This window comes from Muntiacus reevesi, chromosome 1 (assembly GCF_963930625.1).
Source record: "Muntiacus reevesi chromosome 1, mMunRee1.1, whole genome shotgun sequence".
NCBI classification, from domain to species: Eukaryota; Metazoa; Chordata; class Mammalia; order Artiodactyla; family Cervidae; genus Muntiacus; species Muntiacus reevesi.
In genome coordinates, this window is record NC_089249.1 from 218877051 (window position 1) to 218900887 (window position 23837).

Consider the following 23837-nt stretch of genomic DNA (forward strand, 5'->3'; position numbering starts at 1 on the left):
CATTTACCTTTATGCCAATACAATACTGTTTTAATTACTATAGCTTGATCATTTAAAAAAAATCTGTTCTTTTCTATCTTGCAGAGCATCAGAAGACACTGATACCATTGAGAGAGTACGCACTGTATTTATTTAGAATGCACACAATAGGAAAATAGATATAAGTTATGAGGTTTAAGCATTTAACATATAACTTTGGGGAGAGATGACATTGTCATTTATCTGACCTTATGTAATATATAATCTTTCTCAGCTATGACTTAACTTTCTGGAACATACTTTGCACATGGGGATGGTGAAGAGCACCAATGAGGGAAACATAACAGGTTTTATCCTGTTAGGGTTTTCTGATTATCCTCAGTTACAGACGGCTCTCTTTGTGGTCATCTTGATCTTATATTTACTAACCATTTTGGGGAACAGCACCATCATTCTGATATCTCATCTGGAACCCAAACTTCATACACCAATGTATTTTTTCCTTTCTCATCTCTCTTTCCTGGACCTCTGCTTTACTAGCAGCGTTATTCCTCAGCTCCTGGTAAACTTGCAGGATCCCATGAAAACCATTACCTATGGTGGCTGCATGGTTCAGCTGTACGTCTCTCACGCTCTTGGATCTACTGAGTGTGTCCTTCTGGCTGTGATGTCCTATGATCGCTATGTGGCCATCTGCCGTCCCCTCCACTATGCTCTCCTGATGCATCCTCATCTCTGCATGGCCCTGACATCTTTAGCGTGGCTTAGTGGGGTGGCCACCACCCTGGTACAGTCCACTCTCACCCTGCAGCTACCTTTATGTGGGCATCACCAAGTGGATCATTTTATCTGCGAAGTCCCTGTACTTATCAAGTTGGCTTGTGTGGACACCACCTTCAATGAGGCTGAGCTCTTTGTGGCTAGTATCCTCTTCCTTGTTGTGCCTATCTCCTTCATCCTAGTCTCCTATGGTTACATTACCCAAGCAGTTTTGAAGATCAAATCAGCTACTGGGAGAAAGAAAGTTTTTGGGACCTGTTCCTCCCATGTGACAGTTGTCATCATGTTCTACGGAACCATCATGTTCATGTACCTGCAGTCAGCCAAAAGTACATACAAAGATCAGGGAAAGTTTGTCTCTCTCTTCTACACAGTGCTGACCCCCATGCTTAACCCTCTTATTTATACTCTGAGGAACAAAGAGGTCAAGGAAGCACTAAGAAGAGTTCTAGGGAAGATTCTGGTAATAAAGTTTATATGATTGTCAAAAAATTGTTTAAAGCACTACTATGATAAATACTGAATTTTTGTGGTTAAAGAAAATCACATAATGTTTTAAAACTATTTTTTCCCATTTCCTTTTGATTAACTTCTTCTAAAACATTCTGTAATATACTATGGAATGCATGTGTCTACTCCCAACTTTACAATTACACAGTTGTAACATAAATCCTTTGGCTCATGTTTTTTCTCCAAAATATATTATATATGCAGCATTTGAGGTTTAATTAGATATTTTATAAGAAATATATTTCTTGAAAATATTCAAGAAGTATTTTAAATTAGCCATTTAAAATTTTTTGAATAATATATTTGATCTCTTACCCTTTATGTTTCTCTAGATAGATGTATGGCTTACTTTTTTGCAAGGATGTATCTAAGATGGATGAACCATGGGCAAGCTGTCATAAAGCAAATTCTTTTACTTCACCTATACTCTATCCACTTAAAATGCGGTAGACATATACAGAGTTGCACGAACAGCATGAAGACAAAAGCCACACATTAAAGGTGGAGAATAAAGCAGAAGCAGAAACTTGATTTTATTATGTTGTAGTTGAATCAATTGAACCACTTTGAACTAACATCGGACTCTGATTCCTAAGAAAAAGCATAGACATGGACTATTCTACAGATTGCAAAGCCATATAAAGAAAAACACTATTGTTGTTAGTATAACCATGCACTTCTTAATGTTGTTATTTCACTTTTTAAAATATACAATAATATACTTTCTTTTTTTACCTTTAGACCACTACAGTTCTATATATATAAACATATTTTTTATAATTTGGAAACTCATTTTCCAGATGAAAGCTTAACAAAACTCCTTTTATTATTTATGCTACAACACTGATTTTTTTTTTTTTACCTATAACTTCATTCTGAAAGATCTTTGCTTGTAACATTCCTTTTCTGAAAATTAAGACTTTTGCACCTTGATTCTGAGAAATTTTGTACAAACACATAGTATTAAAATCTCCATTTCACTGCCCTGTAGCAAATATTAGGTTGTATAGCCTATAGTTGGCAAAAATACTCTACATTCCATAGATTTTGGAAAATTGTGTCTCCATTTTTATTGCCTCAAGGCATTTTAAAAATTTCCTCTTTAGTTTCTTTGCTGATCCATTAATTGTTCAGTAGAATGTTGTTTAATCTTCACATGTTCATGTTTTTTCCAGTTTTGTTTTCATAATTATTTCTAGTTTCATAGTGTTGCGGTCAGAAAAGATGTTTGATGTGATTTTAATCCTCTTAAATTTACTGAGACTTGTTTTGTGGCCTACCATGTAAACTACTATACAGTTTTTAGGTAAACTATTTTGTATATATTTATTAAGGCAATCTGGTTAATATATCACTTAAAGTCAATATTTTCTTATTGATCTTCTCTTTGGATGATTAATTGATTGATGTAAGTGGAGTATTAATGTTCCCTACTATTATTGCTTCCCTGGTGGCTAAAGAATAAGAATTCACCTACAATGTGGGAGACCTGGGTTCGATCCCTGGGTTGGGAAGATCCCCTGGAGGAGGGCATGGCAACCACTCCAGTATTCTTGCCTGGAGAATCCCCATGGGCAAAGAAGCCTGCTGGGCTTAGTCCATGGGGTCACAAACAGTCAGACACTACTGAGTGACTAGGCACACACAAACACTATTATTGCATTACTCTCAACTTTTCCCTTAATATCCATTATTATTTCTTTGCTTTATATATTCAGGTGCTCCTGTATCGGGAGAGTTAGCATTTATAAACATCACATCCTTTTTTCAGATTGACCCCTTTATCATTATGTAATGCTATTCTTTGTCCTTTGCTACAGTCCTTGTTTTAAAGTCTATTTTGTCTGATATGAGTATTGCTACTCTAATTCTCTTTTAATTACATATGTGAATAACTTTTTCCATTCTTTCACTTTTAGTCTGCATGTGTCTTTGCATTTAAAGTAAGTCCCTTATAGACTGCATATAAATGGATCTTTTTAAAAAAATCTGTTCAGTCACCCTATGTCTTTTGATTAGAGCATTTAGTTCATTCATTTACATTTAAAGTGATTATTGAAAGGTGTGGACTTACTATCATTTTGTTATTTGCTTTCTGTGTGTTCGTTGTAGGTTTTTGTGTGTGGTTATCATGAGGTCCATATAAATCGACCTATACGTACAGCAGTTTAAGCATATAGTTGCTTAAGGTTGAATGCAAAAGCCCTACAGTTTTACTCCTCTCCTCACTGTTTTTTCTTTTTAATAGCATATTTTACATCTTTTTATTTTGAATATACCTTAAGTACTTTCTGCTGCTGCTGCTGCTGTTAAACACTTACTAGTTACAGTTAATTTTACTATTTTTGCTTTTAATCCGCTGCCTTTATGATGTATTTTCCCTTACCAATGAGATTTTTCCTTTCATATATTTTCTTTTTTCTTATTATGGCCTTTCCTTTTAAGCTGAAAGAAGAACCTTTAATATTTGTTGTAGAGTGGTTAGTGATGATTAACTCCTTTAGCTTTTCCTTACCTGGAAAACTCCTGATCTCTCCTTCAATTTTATGATAACTTTGCTAAGTATTCTTTTTTTTCCCTTTTAGTACATTAAATATGTCCTGCTATTTCTTTCTGGCTTACAAACTTTGTACTGAAAGACAGCTGGTAGCCTTATGAGAGTTCTCTTGTATGTTATTAGCTATTTTTCTCTTGCTTCCTTTAAATTTTTCTTTCTAACTTTCACCACTTTAACTGTGATATGTCTTGGTCAAGATCTCTTTAGGTTCATCTTGTTTGAGACCTTATTTCCTGGACCTGGATGCTTGTTTTCTTTCCTATGTTAAAGGAGTTTTCAGCAACTGTTTCTTACTTTTTTAAAATAAACTTTTATTGGAGTACACTGCTTTAAATTCAGTCATTGTTTCTTCAAATAAGTTTTCTGCTCCTTTCTCTCTATCTTCTCCTTTTTGAACTCCTATAATGTGAATATAAGTATGCCTGGTATTACCTCAGGGGTCCCTTAAACTATTTTTAAAATTCCTTTTTCTTTTTATTGTTCTGATTGGGTGATTTTCACTAGTTTGTCTTCCAGATCACTTATTTATTCTTCTGTATTGTCTATTCTGCTATTGATTTCCTTTAAGTATTTATTTTTCCTTTCATTTATTGTATTATGTGACTCTGATTGATTTTTTAAAAATATTTTCTAACTCTTTGTTGAAGGTCTCAATTCTTCTCAGTCTGGTGAGCATCCTTATGATGATTACTTTGAACACTATCAAATAAATTATATCCATTTCATGACATTCCCCCCCGCCCCCGCCCCGGGGTTTTATTTTGTTCTTTTGTTTGGAACATAATTACTCTATCTTCTCATTTTGTTTGAATATCTGCAGTTTCGTCCTATAAGTTAGGTAATATAGGTACTCGCCTGGTCTTAAAGTCATGGTCTGGTGTAGGAGCATCCCCTATACACTGTGTATACTGGGCAGCTTTTTCAGGTCACATAAGCTCTTAGGAGTTAATTTTTAATTAATGCTAATCACACAGTATATTTCAATCATGTAATCTGATAATTATTTTTCACTATGGATGATAAATATCTTCTCCTTTAGTTCAATAAAACCTTAACATCTAAATAAAAACCTAAGTTTTGTGTCCTTAAATGGAACTATCTGAGTTTTCCCTTTCTGTAATGAGGAATACACTAATAGAAGGGGTTAACTTTAGCTGACCCTACTTCTACTCCTGCTTTATTGACTGTGCCAAAGACTTTGACTGTGTGGATCACAATAAACTGTGGAAAATTCCCAAAGAGATGGGAACACCAGACCACCTGACCTGCCTCCTGAGAAATCCGTATGCAGGTCAAGAGGCAACAGTTAGAACTGGACATGGAACAACAGACTGGTTCCAAATAGGGAAAGGAGTACGTCAAGGCTGTATATTGTTACCCTGCTTATTTAACTTATATGCAGAGTGCATCATGAGAAAGGCTGGGCTGGATGAAGCACAAGCTGGAATCAAGATAGCCGGGAGAAATATCAATAAACTCAGATATGCAGATGACAACACCCTTATGGCAGAAAGTGAAGGAGAGCTAAAGAGCCTCTTGATGAAAGTGAAAGAGGAGAGTGAAAAACTTGGCTTAAAATTCAGCATTCAGAAAACTAAGATTATGACACCTGGTCCCATCACTTCATGGGAAATAGATGGGGAAACATTGGAAACTGTGACAGACTTTATATTTTTGGGCTCCAAAATCACTGCAAATGGTGATTGCAGCCATGAAATTAAAAGACGCTTGCTCCTTGGAAGTAAAGCTATGACCAACCTAGACAGCATATTAAAAAGCAGAGACATTACTTTGCCAACAAAGGTCTGTCTAGTCAAGGCTATGGTTTTTTCAGTGGTCATGTATGGATGTGACAGTTGGACTATAAAGAAAGCTGAGGGCTGAAGAATTGATGCTGTTGAACTGTGGTGTTGGAGAAGACTCTTGAGAGCCCCTTGGACTGCAAAGGGATTCAACCAGTCCATCCTGAAGGAGATCAGTCCTGGGTGTTCATTGGAAGGACTGATGTTGAAACTGAAACTCCAATACTTTGGTCACCTCATGCGAAGAGTTGATTCATTGCAAAAGACCCTGATGCTGGGAGGGATTGGGGGCAGGAGGAGAAGGGGACGACAGAGGATGAGATGGCTGGATGTCATCACTGACTTGATGGACATGGGTTTGGGTAGACTCCGGGAGTTGGTGATGAACAGGGAAGCCTGGCGTGCTGCGGTTCATGGGATCTCAAAAGTTGGACACGACTGAGCGACTGAACTGAACACATATATGTGTTAATGTATCGTATTTGTTTTTACTTTTCTGACTAACTTCACTCCGCAAAATAGTTCTAATGGCTCTAAGTTCATCCACCTCACTACAACCAACTCAAATTCCTTTTTATGACTGAGTAACATTCCACTGCATCTATGTATAACATCTTCTTTATCTATTCACCTGTCAATGGACATCTAGGTTGCTCTGATTGCCTGGTTATTGTAAGTAGTGCTGCAGTGAACATTGTGGGGTACATGTGTCTTTTTGATTTCCCTGGTGGTTCAGAAGGTAAAGCATCTGCTTACAAGGCGGGAGACCTGGGTTCGATCCCTGGGTCCGGAAGATTCTCTGGAGAAGGAAATGGCAACCCACTCCAGTACTCTTTCCTGGAAAATCCCATGGATAGAGTAGCCTGGTAGGCTACAGTCCATGGGATTGCAAAGAGTCAGACACGACTAAGCAGCTTCACTTTCTACACTTGATCTTAGCCAAAAGGCCGAGAAGCGATAGCTTCACTTTCAACTTCACTTTCTCACAGTATATGTCCAGTAGTGGGAGTGTTGAATCATATGATAGTTTTATATCTAGTCTCTTTTTTTAAGGAATCTCCATTCTGTTCTCCATAGTGGCTGTACCAATTTACATTACCACCAGTGCAAGATGGTTCCCTTATCTACACATCTTCTCCAGCATTTATCATTGTAGGTTTTTTGATGATAACCATTTCATTGTTGTGAAGTGATGCCTCATGGTAGTTTTGATTTGCACTTCTCTAATAGTGAATGATGTGGAGCATGTTTTCATTTGTTTATTGGCCATCTGTATGTCTTCTTTGGAGAAATGTCTGTTTATATCTTCTCCCCACTTTTGGACTGAATTGTTTGTTTCTCTGATATTAAGCTATATGAACTGCTTATATATTTTGAGATTAATCCCTTGTCAGTTCCTTTGTTTGCAGTTTTTTCTCCCATTCTGAGGGCTGCCTTTTCATCCTGTTTATAGTTTTCTCAATTGGGCAAAAGCTTTTAAGTTTAATTGTGGCTCAGACAGTAAACAATTCACCTGCAATGTGGGAGACCGAGGTTGGATCCCTGGGTTGGGACGATTCCCTGGAGAAGGAAATGGCAATCACTCCAGTATTTGTGCCTGAAGCATCCCCACGGACAGATGAATCTGGCAAGCTACAATCCATGGGGTCACAAAGAGTCAGATATGACTGAGTGACTAAGCGCAGCAAGCCCCACTTGTTTAGTTTTGTTTTCATTTCCATTCTTCAAGAGGTGGGTCAAAGAGGATATTGCTGCAATTTATGTCAAAGAGTGCATTGCCTGTGTTGTCCTCTAAGAGTTTTATAGTTTCTGGTCTTAAAATTTAAGTCTTTAAACAATTTTGAATATGTTTTTGTGTATGGTGTTAGGAAGTGTTCTAATTTCATTGTTTTACACAAAGGTGTCCAGTTTTTCGTATACCATGTATTGAAAAGGCTGTCTTTTCTCCATTCTATATTCTTGCCTCCATTGTTAAAGATAACATGCCCATGGGTGGATGGGTTTATCTCCCGGCTTTCTATTTTGTTCCCTTTGTCTAAATTTCTGTTTTTGTGCCAGTACCACACTCTCTTGATGACTGTAGCTTTGTAGCATAGTCTGAAGTCAGGAAGCTGATTCCACCAGTTTTATTTTTGTTTCTCAAGATTGTTTTGATTATTCAGGGTATTTGTGTTTCCATATGAAACTGTCAAGTTTTTGTTTTGTTCTGTGAAAAATGTTACCTGGGTTATCTGGGTTCTGTGAAAAATGTTACTTGGTTATGTTACCATCATTACCTGAATCATTAGGATGCTATTGTATAGTTCCCTTGTGTATTCTTGCCACCTCTTCTTAATATCTTCTGCTTCTGTTAGGTCCATATCATTTCTGTCCTTTATTGTGCCCATATTTGCATGAAATGACCCTTAGTATCTCTAATTTTCTTGAAGAGATCTCTAGTCTTTCCCAATCTATTGTTTTACTCTATTTCTTTGCATTGATCATTAAGGAAAACTTTCTTACTTCTCCTTGATATTCTTTGGAACTCTGCATTCTGATGGGTGTATCTTTCCTCTTCTCCTTTGACCTTAGCTTCTCTTCTTTTCTCAGCTATTTGTAAGGCCTCCTCAGACAGCCATTTTACCTTTTGCATTTCTTTTTCTTGGGGATGGTCTTGCTCCCTGTCTCCTGTACAATGTCACAAACCTACATTCATAGTTCTTCAGGATCTAATCCCTTGAATCTATTTGTCACTTCCACTGTATAATTGTAAGGGATTTGATTTAGGTCATAGCTGAATGGTCTAGTGGTTTTCCCTACTTTCTTCAATTTAAATCTGAATTTGGCAATAAAGAGTTCATGATCTGGAGCCACAGTCAGCTCCTGGTCTTCTTTTGGTGACTTTATAGAGCTTCTCCATCTTTGGCTGCAAAGAATATAATTAATCTGATTTCAGTATTGACCATCTGGTGATGTCCATGTGTAGAGTCTTCTCCTGTGTTGTTGGAAGAGGGTGTTTGCTATGACCAGTGTGTTCTCTTGGCAAAACTCTATTAGCCTTTGCCCTGCTTCATTTTGTACTCCAAGGCCAAATTTGCCTGTTACTCTAGGTATCTCTTGACTTCCCACTTTTGCATTGCAGTCCCCTATGATGAAAAGGACATCTTTTATTGGTGTTAGTTCTAGAAGGTCTCGTAGGTCTTCATAGAACTGCTCAACTTCAGCTTCTTTGGCATTAGTGGCTGGGCACACACTTGTGATATTGAATGGTTTGCCTTGGAAACAAACAGAGATCATTCTATCATTTTTGAGATTGCACCCAAGTACTGCATTTTGGACTCTTGTTGACTATAAGGGCTACTCCATTTTTTTCTAAGGGATTTTTGCCCACAGTAGTAGATAAAATGATCATCTGAATTCAACTTGCCCATTTTAGTCCATTTTAGTCCAATGATTCCTAAAACATTGACGTTCACTCTTGCCATCTCCTGTTTGACCACTTGCAATTTACCTTGATTCATGGACCTAACATTCCAGGTTCCTATGCAATATTGTCCTTTAGAGCATCCAATTTTACTTCCATCACCAGTCACACCCACAACTGGGCATTGTTTTCTCTTTGGCTCTGTCTCTTCATTATTTCTGGAGTTATTTCTCCACTTTTCTCCAGCAGCATATTGGGCACATACCGACCTAAGGAGTCCATCTTTCAGTGTCCTATCTTTTTGTCCTCTTTATACTGTTTATGGGGTTCTCAAGGTAAGAATACTGAAGTGGTATATTACAGAAAATATAATCAATATTTTATAATAAAATTAAATTGAGTAAAATGTACATAAACTTTGAATCACTAGTGATGCTGTATACCTGAAACTAATATGATAATGCAATTACTATACTTCAATTAAAAATAAATATGTTTTGAGACTGAGATTTGAAAAATAGTTTTTTTTAAAAAATTCATAATCTCACAAAAATGTCAGATCTAGACATATCTTCAGATGATTTTAATTTTAAAGTTATTAATACTTTGTAAGTTAATTTCAAAATTATTAATACTTAACAAGGACAGATGCTCAGAGAGCAAGTTATATGGTTCATTGAACCCAATATTCAGAAGGAAAAAAATTGCTCTATTGATCTCTCTTGCAATTGGGGGCGTCCCTTGTAGCTCAGTCAGTAAAGAATCTGCCTGCAATGCAGGAAACTTGGGCTCAACTCCTGGGTCTGGAAGATCCCCTGGAGAAGGAAATGGTAACCCAGTGGGTTACCACTCCCCAGTATTCTTGACTGGAGAAGCCCATGGAGAGAGGAGCCTGGCAGTCTACAGTCCATGGGGTCACAAGAAGGGGACATAATTTAGTGACTAAACCACCACCACTACCTCTTGTAATTGGGATAAAGAAAGAAAAATATCCAGAAGTAGGCTATTTTTATTTATTTATTTATTTTATACTGGGAAAGTCTGATAACTTCTATTTCCTTAAGAAATTATAAGGTCCCAAAACAATATTCAAGGAAGAAAGGAAAATCTCACAGTTGGGAAATAAGTGTATCCTGTCTCCCTGGATGATCCTCAGAATTAGTCAGTGTCTTGACTAATTGTCTGTTGGGGACATAGGTTTTCCCCAGAAGACTTTTAACTGTAAACAAGTCATGGCCTTTTTGTGATATTGCCAACTTCCCCTTTTCAGGATCCCCTTCTGTCATAATTCTCATTACCACTAAAAGTTTACTCATGGTTGGCTTCTGTTGGAAATATGACTCTTTGATAGACACCATTTTGAAGCTTGTCATCTTGTGGTCAGGCTATGGTTTACACATGTAAACAGACAACTAAGAAAATGCTATGTAATGAACCTCCTGAAGATGTGAAAATTTCAAGCAGAACAAAATAGTCATAATAGTAAGTAAGGATTGTCTGTTCAGTCTTAATTGAATACACATGGATCTTGAAGGGGTTTATAAAAGTTACTGAGGTAGCAAGTTTTTGGTTTCTATTATTGCTGGATTTGATCTATCAGTTAAATAACAATGGTTTCTGATGAGACAGATAAGCTATCTGCACTCAGGTTTGCCTGTCAAGGGAATAGAGTAATTTATGCTATTCTTCATAGGTATAAACCATTGTCATTGACTTGTCTAGATGGCTAATATTTTTTGAGTTAATTGTGCTTTTACAGGAATACTATAGATGATTATGATGATAGACAACAGATAAATAGATATAGACACACTCAATTCCACATCAATACAACTCCACAGCTCAATTAGAGCACTTCAATTCAATGTGATTCAGTTTTCTGTAAAAATTTACTCATGTGAATTACCATAAGGAAACTTTCATTAAATAGGGAACCACTACAAGCTTTTCAACTCTGGAGCTCTCTGCCATTTTCGAAAAATGGCTCTAGTGGTGAAGAATCTGCCTGCCAATGCAGGAGATCCCAGAATCACAAATTTGATCCCTGGTTTGAGAAGATCCTCTGGAGGAGGAAATAGCAACCCACTCCAGTATTCCTGCCTGGAGAATTCCATGGACAGAGAAGCCTGGCAGGCTACAGTCCATGGGGTCACAAAGAATCAGAGATGACTGAGTGACTAAGCACACACAAATGCACACTTAAACCAAAACAAAGGGAGGGTTTGCTTTATTGATTGGATTTCACTGAGAAGAAATGTTATATTTCCTAGAGATCTATTCTTTCTTAATTCTAATGACATTATGGTCTCTTTTTTTGCTTTTCCTTATAGGATGTAATCTATTTTACTGAAACTTGAAGGTCAGCAAGAATACAAATCTTCATGGGTAGAGGGCACTTGATTACACCTTAGGCCAGGAACTTTACTCAGGAGAGCACTTCCAATCTGTTTTTTAAACACATGAACTGAGAAATCTACAATCACTGAAACTGAATTTTCACCAATAGTGCTGTGCTGAGTCAGCCATTCACTCAGTCATGTCCGACTCTGCGACCCTGTGGACTGTAGCCCACCAGGCACCTCTGTTCATGGGGATTCTCCAGGCAAGAATACTGGAGTGAGTTGCCATGCCCTCTTCTAAGGGATCTTCCCAACCCAAGGATTGAACCCAGTTCTCCCACATTGTAGGCAGATTCTTTACTGTCTGAGCCATCAGGGAAGCCCAATAGAGTAGCCATGAAGGAACACAGCATACGGAAAATATGCTAGATCAGAAAAACATATGTCTTACACTGAATTTCTCCAAATGGAGACAGGACAGAATTATGATTTTTTTAGGCTGTCCCAAAGCTTTCTACAAGCAGGCAGTTGAGGTAATGAACAAAGGCTGAGTGGCACAATAGCACAGGTAACAGAGGAGCTGATTCTGGCTATGTAATATTCCATTATGTATATGTACCACATCTTCTTTATCCATCCCTCTGCTGATAGGTGTTCTTCTTCAACCCTAAATTTAGGCACTTACAAAAACTTTGCCTAGCAGGCTTCATGGGAAAATCTGCCACCTCCACATGAGACTCACTGCCTAGCCAAGGCACTGCGATCTCTGAAAGGCTGCAGTCAGACTCAAGCTCCTGTGGCTAGTCATGTTCTTAGATACATTGGTATTTATGTCCTGGGCATCTTCGTTGCTAGGTCTGTTTGTCTGAAGCTTTGCAAAGAGGCTTTCCTCATGTGGCCTCCCCAGTGGCTCAGTGGTAAAGAGTCTGCCTACCAATGCAGGAGGTACAGGAGATGCTGATTCTACCCCTAGGTTGGGAAGTTCCCCTGGAGAAGGAAATGGCAACCCACCCCAGTATTCTTGCTTGGAAAATCCCATAGACACAGGAGCCTGATGGACTATGGTCCGTAGGGTCACAAAGAGTCAGACAGGACTGAGTAACTGAGCACTTCTTCAGGTACTTCTGCCAATGCCTCCTTGTAGGGGGAGAAGGGGAAAACTTTAAGACTTCTTCCACTCTGATTCAGCGCTCTACTTTTCCATACCTTGTCCTTTTCTTCTCTCCCTCCCCTTGGTTTTAGGATCATGAAATTGCAGGAGCTACTTTTTTTAGGGCACCCTCAACTGTGATGCCATTCCATAAAGGGACAAGAAACACAGAGGAGTAGGTGCTTTCTCCAGCTTTAGACTCATGCTATCACTGTAAGTGGTTAAGGGCTTCCCTTCACTTTGTTTTGGCTCATTGGTTTTTGTTTTTTTCCTATATATGCAGTTCAGCTCTCTCTCTCAGCTCAGCTTATCTGACCATAACTTATTTTTCTTATATTTTCTGTACAGAAATTATTTTTTAAAGAATCAGACTGTGGGAGACAGGACACCTGAAAATGCATTCATTTCTTCATCAAGCTGTTATTGAATTATTATGCCTCAGACATCATAAAAATTACATTAAATATCAGTAAAGTATGACCCTTCAGTTTAAGAAGTAGCTTATGATTGGCTAGGACTAAAATTAGGTCAGTAGAGTCTTATACTTTCTATTAATATGCTAGAAGTATGTTTAGAGTATAGCAGTGACACAAAATAAATCTTGTCAGCATGGAGAGTGGAGGTAAGTCAGAGTCAAGGGGGAGTTTGTATGTTACAGATCAGTGCTGAATTTTGAAAAGTGTGGAGATGATTTTCAGGTGAGGGATGTTGGAGATAATATTCTGGTAGAGGAATAAGAAAAGACATAGCTACTGAAGACAGGAGATTGCAAATTGCTCTGCATGGCAGGGTAATGAATCAGCTTGTGTGGGCAGAGGCAGAGGCTAGGTAGAAGCATGGACCAGCAGAAGGAAGACCTTGAGTGCTTTGCGTGTGGTATCCATTCCTCTGGTTGGTGGTTCATGCTTAGTTTGAATGAGAATTAAAGGCAAAGATCATGACACTTGGCTACACCTCATTTATCGATTCTTGTATCTGCTTATCACTTTTTTTCTTACCCAATCAATTCTACACAGTTAGATAAGATATTTTAAAACAGTCTTATTCAAAACCGTCAACATTTCTAGTCTCTTCGTCTGGATTAAAAAGTCTTTCACAATCTCAACTACAGAATACAATCTTTATTATTTCTCCTTTCACCCATATGCAATAGCTTAATTGCTACTTTTGAACTGTGGTGTTGGAAAAGACTCTTGAGGGTCCCTTGGACTGCAAGGGACCAGTCCATCCTAAAGGAGATCAGTCCTGGGTGTTTATTGGAAGGACTGATGCTGAAGCTGAAACTCCAATCCTTTGGCCACCTCATACGAAGAGCTGACTCATTGGAAAAGACCCTGATGCTGGGAAAGATTGAGGGCAGGAGGAGAAGGGGACGACAGAGGATGAGATAGTTGGATGGCATCACTGACTCAATGGACATGGGTTTGGGTGGGCTCCGGGAGTTGGTGATGGACAGGGAGGCCTGGAGTGCTGCGGTTCATGGGGTCACAAAGAGTTGGACACGACTGAGAGACTGAACTGAACTGAATTGTTACTTTAAGAAAATACAAGGAGCATCCCCCATTTTAAGATCTCTTGCACAATTTGGCCCTGCTTCCAACTTCTTTCTTGCTTAATATAGATATTAATACAAGAAGCAGACAGACACAAGCTATTTTTTAAGAAAAACATAAATCAAAAAGCATTGACTTATGTTTTTCTTAAAAATAGCTTGTGTCTGTCTGCTTCTTGTATTAATATCTATATTTTCCATATTTTATTCTTTTGTCATGTTTAGCATAACAATGTTCAATTATAGAGACAAACAGACATTAGAAACTTCTATAAATGTCATCATGAGCTAACACTGGAAAATATTTTTTCTACCTCTTTTGGATTGAAGAAAAACACACCTGGCTCACACCTGGCTTGGGGTATATAAACAAACATACTAGAAACAATCACCTCATTTTAAGACTCCTATACTAAAATTTCACAATCAGTCAAGAAGAAAAACTTTGACCAAAGGCATGGTAGAGGAGGATGGAATGAAACATGTTTTGAAATGGGAGTCTTGGTAAGTTGGGCAAAAATTTATCAGAATGGGAAATATAGTCTGTCATTTTACACTTCTTCAGTTTTCTCATTCTGAAAGCAAATTATCATAGAATCATCTTATAATCCTTCTCTTATCTCCCTTTCCATAACAAAATCACTATTCAATTAATTTTGATATTTTCATTCAATTAATTTTCCTCCAACTAATTTTTATTAAACTGCTGTCAATCTTTATTGAACTGCTGTCATTTCCAAGAGTTTTCAGTCCATTTGCATTACAAGGCCACTAGTTTATATGATAAGAACTATCAAAATGTTACTCACTGAACTCCCTGACAATAATTTTTCCACATCCATCTATAAATCATTACCAGGCCAATATTTCCAAAACAGAAATAGATAATATCATTCTCCCGTGTGCTCATAAGCCTCCAAAGACATTTCATTGTTTGCACAATGAAGTTAATAACTATCTTGCTCAGAAATTTCTACAATTTGGCTTCAAATACTTTTTTTCTAGGCAAAACTTTAACACTCTTTTGCTTCTTATAAAGGCAACTGAATTATCCACACATGTTCTACTTGTGTTTACCAAGTGATCTTGAAATTTCTTCACCTTTCACATAAACTCTTTTCATTTTTGCTTTTAATCTGTTTTATGATTTTATCATGTTGAAAGTTAAGGAGTTTTTCAAGGTTTATCTGACTCTTTCAAACAAACTACATTTATAGAGCTAATATATTTAGCTCTTCATTAATAATGTATATTCTCTTGAGTATGATATTTTCTGCATTGAATATTAGGAAACTTTAGCCAGCTTGTTTATATAATGCTGCTTTAAAATATAACTAAAAAACACATTTTATTTTTGGCACTTCAGTCATTGAATGAACATATATAATTTGATTTATATTATATAATCTGGCTTCTCAAACATACCTTTTTCATTCCCTCCTAGTTATTTCCGTAGCTTTCTCACATGTCAAAAATTGATCTTATATCCCTTCCCATCCTAGTATTACCTATCTTTAAACATACTATTTTAGTTAGTTTTGTACATAAAGACTCCTAGACTTCATATTTAAAAATGATATTTTTTCAAGTATTATTTTGCAAAATCTATTTGAAAATTATTTACTTAGATCATACTTTTAAATTTATTTTAAAATTTGAATTGTTTATCACTTAACTATTCAATTTTCCTTTGTCTCTCTAGATATACGATTAAACCCAGGACTATCTTACTTTTCTCTGTTTAGGCAGTGACTAGAGACGAGAGTTTAAGAGTGCCATCTCCATTTGTGCCTGTGATAAAACCTGAATATCACATTTTGCATGCAGATTTTGTCAACACTTAAAAACCATGATATGCTGTTCACTTTATTTTGAGAGACACTTGATTTCAGAAGTAAGTAGATTATCACACATTTCTTGACATGCATACAAATATCCACTTTGAATGAATTTAATAATCAGTTTCCAGATAACCCCAAAGCTGAAAGCATTTATGATTTTTAAAGAAGAGTCACTGGACCGGAATGAAGTAACACGGATTAATGTTCCGAGTCAGTAACACATTGCTCAGTTGCTTCAGTCCTGTCCAACTCTTTGCAACACCATAGGATCTTCTCTGTCCATAGGATTTTCCTGGCAAGAACACTGGAGTGGGTTGCCATTTCCTTCTCCATAGGATCTTCCCAACCCAGGGATCCAATCCGAGTCTCCTGTGTCTCCTGCACTGTAGACGGATTCTTTACCACTGAGCCACTAGGGAAGCCCAGTAACACATTGAGGATGAAAAATTAACAGGTTGGACAAGTCAGTCTTCTTGATCCTTTCCGCTCATACATTCTGTGATTCTGGGATGAGCTGTTTCACCACTACCATTGAACACAGTTTTGGAAGTTTTGCCCACAGCAATCAGATCAGAAAAAGAAGTAAAAGGAATCTAGATAGGAAAAGAAGAAGTCAAATGAATCTGTTTTTATTCCTCTTTTAGCAGGTGCACTTCCCTCTAGAGGATGGAAAAAGCCAATGAGAGTTCTCTGATTGGTTTTGTCCTTCTAGGATTCTCAGACCACCCTCGCCTAGGGGCTGTGCTCTTTGTATTTGTCCTTTTGTTCTACCTCCTGACCCTTGTGGGAAATATCACCATTATCATCATCTCATACCTGGATCCTCCTCTTCATACCCCTATGTACTTCTTCCTCAGCAACCTCTCCCTTCTGGACATCTGCTTCACCACTAGCCTTGCACCTCAGACCCTAGTTAACCTGCGAGGACCAGAGAAAACCATCACTTATGGTGGCTGTGTGGTACAACTCTATATTTCTTTAGCACTGGGCTCAACCGAGTGTATCCTCCTGGTTGTGATGGCCTTGGATCGCTATGTTGCTGTTTGCAAACCTCTTCACTATGTGGTCATCATGAACCCACGGCTATGCCAGCAGCTGGCATTTATCTCCTGGCTCAGTGGTTTGGCCAATTCCTTGATTCACGCAACCTTTACTTTGCAGTTGCCCTTTTGTGGCAACCACAGGCTGGATCATTTTATTTGTGAGGTACCAGCTCTCCTTAAGTTGGCTTGTGTGGATACCACCATCAATGAGTTGGTGCTTTTTGTTGTTAGTATCCTGTTTCTCCTAATCCCCCCAGCACTCATCCTTATCTCCTATGGCTTCATAACTCAAGCAGTGCTGAGGCTCAAGTCAGTGGAGGCAAGGCACAAAGCCTTCAGCACCTGCTCTTCCCACCTTACAGTGGTGATCATTTTCTATGGCACCATAATTTACATGTACCTGCAACCAAGCAACAGTTATGCTCAAGACCAAGGCAAGTTCATCTCACTTTTCTATACCATGGTGACCCCCACCTTAAATCCTATTATTTACACTTTAAGAAACAAGGATGTGAAAGATGCTCTGAAGAAACTTCTCACAGGAAAACTGTACTCTCTACAGACATGATGTGCAAGGAAGTGATCACAAGTCATGTAGTTACTCAGTTTCTACTTAGCCAAAACACTGTTCTCAGTTTTACACAAATTAAATTATTGTTCACTTGTTTTATCTATATAAGGAATCTCCTCTTCTTTTATGTGTAAATAACAAAATGTATATATCTTTATTTGTTGAGAGCTTGAACCATGGGAAACAGAATTGTGCATGGGTATACATTGTGACCTCACCACACAGTCTGTACTTTACTTCTGACACTTATTCCCAAGGATTCAAAAAAAAAAAAAGAAAAAGAAAAAGCAAACCATTAAGTATTTACCAACTGTTCACTGAAAGTTAAGAAATTTTGATAGACTTTTCTAAGACCACTTTCAAATAAAATTTATATTTTTAAAATAATTTTTGTCAGTTAAAGTAATAAAGAAGTCTCAGTCAAAGATTATCCAATGAATCTTAGTACATCAAGAAAACTTTAAAGTTATGAAAAGTTGGGTCACTTTTGGTATAATTTTTTTCTTTTTTGAATTGTACGGATCCCACTCCATAAACAAAACATGATTCTGTATAGGCTACAGTAGTAATTCTGTAAATATATGTGTGTTTAAGTGTGTGTATGTGTTTGTGCTATACTAGTTGGAAGAGAACAGAGAAAATATGAAAGTATAATGATAAGTAGCAGAAAACAGATTATATTTGAATGATAATTAATTCATTGTTCCTAGTACATTGTCTCATAAAGAGGGCAATGGGTTATCAAAGCTTTTCTGTTGTGTCATTTTCAACAAAGCAGTAAAATTTCTGACAAATCAATATTTTTCCTTTTTCAAAACAGGCATCAATGATGTGCAATACTATTCTACACTGAAATTTATAACGCTTATCATTTTATGTGGAGAATAAATCATTCCTTATAGCAAAAATGGGTAAGCTACCCATTAGAAATGGAAGTTTCTATTAATATGAAACTTCTAAAACTAGATTTGAGGCTTTCCAAGTGGTGATAGTGCTAAAGAACCCGCCTGCCAATGCAGGAGATGCAGGTAAGAGGTGCAGGTTCAATCCCTGGGTCGGGAAGATCTCCTGGTGGGAGGTATGGCAACCCACTCCAGTATTCTTTGCTTGGAGAATCCCATGGACAGAGGAGCCTGGCGGGTTACAGACCATAGGGTGGCAAAGAGTTGGACATGACTGAAAAGACATATCATCAAAACTAGATTTCAGAAATACAAATACAAGCTATTTTCAACTAGATATAAAAAGATAATGTGGAACTTTGCACAGTATTAGTAACTTAAATATGGAAAAGATGATTATAAAACTGAATGCTGGCAGATAAGTCAAAAGTAACTATGTGCAGAGTAAACAACTCTTGATTATGTGTGGTATAAATAAGCAGCAGCTTCAATAAACATTTTCTTTACCATGGAAAATTCAAGTTACAGAGTAGTATTTCACTTTATTTCTTATTGAAGTTAAAGTTGGTGTTATCTGTTGAATATGGCAAAGACTGAAAATGCTCCTTGGATAAGAGGTGGAGGATCAAAATTCACCAAATATTGTGTGTTGCAAGAAAATGAAAGGATTTGAATTAATAATGGGTTTTCATTCTGGTTAATGAACAGACATTTATAAAGACAAGATTTTTAATACTATGATTGTGACTATGCTTCCAAACTAATGAAAATAAGAAAGCTTCTGGATTTGATTAAACCAATGTCACAGAATATTTGTCTTTAGAAAATTAAGTTAAAAAGGAAGTTATATATTGACAGTACTTTTTTATTACATCAACTTTGCCTAGAGAAGAAAGGAAACAAAAAGGCATAGCTATGATCAAAAGTGTCCTAGCTCAGGGATAACTTAAACATTTAACTATATTTAGCCAGATAATATGACCACAAATTTGAAAAATCACGTTTTAAGGTTGAGAATTTACCTTTTTAATCAGATAATTAGCATGTGGTATAAATAGCTTACTTTCTGTGATTTAAAAAATAAGCCACATTTTGACAATATTTTCACTAATTGGGTTTTAAAATTATAAAATATTTGACTATCTTATAAATATCATCCAAGCAAAATTTAATCTTAGCATACTACAGAACATAATTAAGAACCAAATTAGTTTGCCAACATCTCTGAACAGAATATTTCCAACTTCAGGCATATGATTTAAATATTTTATTGATTTGTAACCGATGAAACAGAAATAATAGCCTATATTGGGAAATCTCTCCCTCTTTATGGATTTTTTGATCAATCTAAATAAAAAAAGCCATTAATACTTGTTTCCATGTTCAGAAACCTATAAATTTAGAGTAATTTTTAAAAATTTAATAAGAAAAATACACAAAATGCTTAGCTTAAGCTAATTTTTTAGCAGAATATTTTACTTAATTTTAATTTTATTGGAGTATAGTTGATTTACAATGATGTGTTAGGTTCAAGTGTACAGCAAAGTAAGAGTTATACACATATATGCTGCTCTATTTTTGGATTCTATTCCCATATAGGCCATTAGAGAGCACTGATTGGAGTTTCCTGTGCTATACACTAGGTTCTTATTAGTTATCTATTTTAAATATAGTACTGTATATATGTGTGTATATGTCAATACCAATCCCCAGTTTATCAGTCCCCTCTTACCTTCTGGTAACCATAAGTTTTGTTCTCTACATCTACTGTCTTTGTTTGTAGATAAGTTCATTTGTAACCCCCCTCCCCTTTTAAAAATTGCACATGTATGTGATAGCATATGATATTTGTCATTTTCTGTCTGACTTACTTCACTCAGCAGGATAGTCTCTAAGTGTTACCACAAATGGCATTATTTCATTCTTTTTAATGACTGAGTAATATTCCATTGTATATATGTTCCACACCTTCTATATCCATCCTTCTATTGATGGACATTTAGATTGATTCCATGTCCTTGCTATTGTAAATAGTGCTGCAGTGAACATCAGGGTGCATGCAGCTTTCCAAATTATGGTTTTCTCCGAATATATGCCTAGGAGTGGGATTATATGATGGCTATATTTTAGATTTTTAGGAAACTTCCATATTGTTCTTCACAGTGTTTCTACCTACTTACATTCCTCCAACAGTGTAGGAGGGTTCCATTTTCTTCACATCCCCTCCAGAATTTACTGTTTGTAGATATTTTGATAATGGTCATTCTGGCTGGTATGAAGTGATACATCATTTTAGTTTTGATTTATATTTCTCTAATGATTAGTGATGTTGAGCATATTTTCATGTCCTTTTTAGTCATTTGCATGTCCTCTCTGGAGATAAGTCTATTTAGATTTTCTATCCATTTTTTTATTGGGCCGTTTGTTTTGTATCCTGAATTGCATGATCTATTTGTATATTTTGGAGATTATGCCCTTATCAGTTACTCTGCTTGCAATTATTTTCTTCCATTTTGAGGGTTGTTTTTTTCATCTTGTTGTTTATGGTTTACTTTGACATCCCTGGTGGCTCAGAGGGTAAAGTGTCTACCTGCAATGCTGGAGATTTGGGTTCGATCCCTGGGTCGGGAAAATCCCCTGGAGAAGGAAATGGCAACCCACTCCAGTATTCTTGCCTGGAAAATCCCATGGATGGAGAAGCCTGGCAGGTTACAGTCCATGGGGTCGCAAAGAGTAGGACACAACTGACGACTTCACTTTCACTTTCTTTAATGGTTTACTTTTCTGTGCAAAGCTTTTAAGTTTAATTAGGCCCCATTTCTCTTTGTTTTTATGACCCTGGGACTTCCCTGGTGGTTCAGATGGTAATGAATTGGCCTGGAGTGCAGGAGACCTGGGTTTTATCCCTGGGTCAGAAAGATCCTCTGGAGAAGGGAATAGCTACCCACTGCAGTATTCTTGCCTGGGAAATCCCATTTACAGAGAAGCCTGGTGGGGGTACAGTCTATGGGGATGCAAGAGTTGGACACGACTGAGTAACTAACCTTTCACTTTCACTTTTAACTGTTTTTATTTTTTGCCAGTCTAGGCAGCAGATCCTAAAATATCTTGCTGTGATTTAAGTCAAAAAGTGCTCTGCCTATGTTTTCCTCAGAATTTTATAGTGTGAGCCTTATATTTAGGTGTTTAATATTTTTGTGTATGGTGCTAGAAAGTGTTCAAATTTCATTATTTTACATGGAGCTGTTCAATTTTTCCAGCATCAACTTATTGAAGAGACTGTCTTTTCTCCATTGTATATCCTTGCCTCCTTTGTCCTAGATTAGGTGACCATAGGTATATGGGTTTATCTCTGGGCTTTCTATCTATTCCTTTGATCTGCATTTGTTTTTGTGCCTGAACCATACTGTTTTGATGACTGTACACTGAAGTTTTGTGTAGTACAGGCAACAACACAATTAAAGTAATACAGAGGACTATTCAATTAATGTTTCTGGGGTGACTAATTATTCTTTGGAAATAAACTAGAGCCATGTGCCCACACTTTGCCTAAAATTGACTGGCATTTAAATAGGTAAATGTAATAACTAAGAAAACATAATAGACAAAGTGTGCTTTGAGCATGGTCAGCGGCAACTTTACATCACACATGTTATTTTATAAAATTCTATTTGTGCCTTCATCATATTTTATTATTTGTTTGGTCTTAGAGCATTCTTTTTTTTTTTTTTAATAGCAACTGATCATCCTATCTATTTGGCTGTGCTGGGTCTTAATTGAGCATGTGGGGTCCTTCACTGAGGCACGCAGACCCTCTGCTGGTATGTGGGCTCAGTGGTTGCAGCATGTGTGCTCTCTCGTTGTGGCTCATGGGCTTAGTTTCTCTGTGGCATGTGGGATCTTAGTTCCCTGACTAGGGTTTGAACCCAAGTCTGCTGCATTTAACCATTGGACCATCACAGAAGTCCCTCTTCATCATATTTTAATAATAAAGAGAAAAATCTTTACTTCCCTAGAGATGTGTTACCGTTTCAGTGTGTATGTAATTAAATATCTGTGTATTTTAAAAGTAATTTAGAGTAATTAAAAATAATATGCTTCCATTATGTTAGACACCTTTTTTTTTTTACTTAAATAGACTGTTAAAATGAAATTTTCAATTACTATGTGTATGTTTAAACAAGTTTATTTTACTTTGCCCTAAGTGATAATTATGGAACAACAGAAAGTAAATTTATAGAGCCTATGTCATAGACATGATATATATGCTATGTTCAAATTGTTCTTCAAGTGTGAATAAATTATGAGCTAGATCAATTCTTTACCTAGGCACACACACATCAGACAAACCATGGGTTTTACAACATGCCCTCATGAAACATAGCCCCACAAAATACATTTGAGTGGTCAAACAAGTTTTAATAGTTCAAAACATACTGGCAGTCTAATTTTAAATTTTCTGTTAACAAGTTTGATGTCTTTTCTAAAAATAAATGGGCACTTAACATGGCTTTTTATGCATACAGGCTGAATGACTAATTCCTGGATAGCATGAGTTGCTTAATTTTTTGAGTTGCTGGAAATGTTGCCAGTAATTTAGCCCCAGGGAAATCTAAGCTATCCACTCTGGTTAGCCTAAGGTCTAGGGAATAAACTGTAGTCCACACTCTGGAATTGCAGATTTTTGGTCTTCTACTGATTTTAGTAGCAGAGTTTAAATAATAAAAGATCCTGATATGAAAGAGATGGGTAATCGATTTATTCACATTGATATCAGATGAGAAAGAAAATTTTCAGAATTTTTCCTACAGCATCCAACAGCTGATTGGAAAGAATCCTTGTGCGTTCATCTAAGGTCATGGTCTACCAGGTTGAGGAGTCTGAGTGAGTTGATTGTGAGACTGATTTCTTATAGCTTTCATATAGAGGTCTTTGCTCCTACTCTGCCTTATGCCTCCAACTCCTGTTCATAATTAACTTGCATCCCTAGAAATTTTTTTTATCTGATCCATATCACCATCTTTGTGTTAGTACAGATTTCTGTTTTGTTTCTGTTGTTGTTGTCTCATCTCTGATTATTTAATTCTCATAATTTCTTTATCTACATGATAAATCAATGCAATGATTAATCATTAGAATGAACCATTCAGGAAGTACACCTTTATTCATTTTAATGTATAAACTTGTATATTTAAGACTTGGTAGACCGTTTTTGGAGAGATTGTTGACATTTTGTGAGGAAGACACTTTAGACTTACTTATCTATGAAATCAAGTTTATTTTTAATTTTTTAAAACTATACTCTTTAAGAGTCTTTGTTGAATATGTTACAATATTGTCTTTGTTTTATATTTTGGGTTTTTGGCCATGAGGCATGTGGAATCTCTGCTATCTGATCAGGGATTGAA

General features: G+C 36.7%; 2 protein-coding genes across 2 annotated transcripts; both read left to right on the forward strand.

Annotated features, from left to right (window-relative positions):
- The first annotated feature begins 286 nt into the window (after positions 1 to 286).
- LOC136157500 (olfactory receptor 2G2-like) lies at positions 287 to 1240 on the forward strand. The gene has a single exon (XM_065919367.1). The coding sequence runs from the start codon at positions 287 to 289 to the stop codon at positions 1238 to 1240; it is 954 nt and encodes a 317-aa protein (XP_065775439.1).
- A 15339-nt stretch (positions 1241 to 16579) lies between these two features.
- Positions 16580 to 17524, forward strand: LOC136157511 (olfactory receptor 2G3). Its single transcript, XM_065919375.1, has one exon. It carries the CDS (start codon positions 16580 to 16582, stop codon positions 17522 to 17524), a length of 945 nt encoding a protein of 314 aa, XP_065775447.1.
- The last annotated feature ends 6313 nt before the right edge of the window (positions 17525 to 23837 follow it).

Coding starts and splice junctions, on each gene's coding strand:
- LOC136157500 (XM_065919367.1), top strand. CDS start 287: ATGGGGATGGTGAAGAGCACCAATGAGGGAAACATAACAGGTTTTATC.
- LOC136157511 (XM_065919375.1), top strand. CDS start 16,580: ATGGAAAAAGCCAATGAGAGTTCTCTGATTGGTTTTGTCCTTCTAGGA.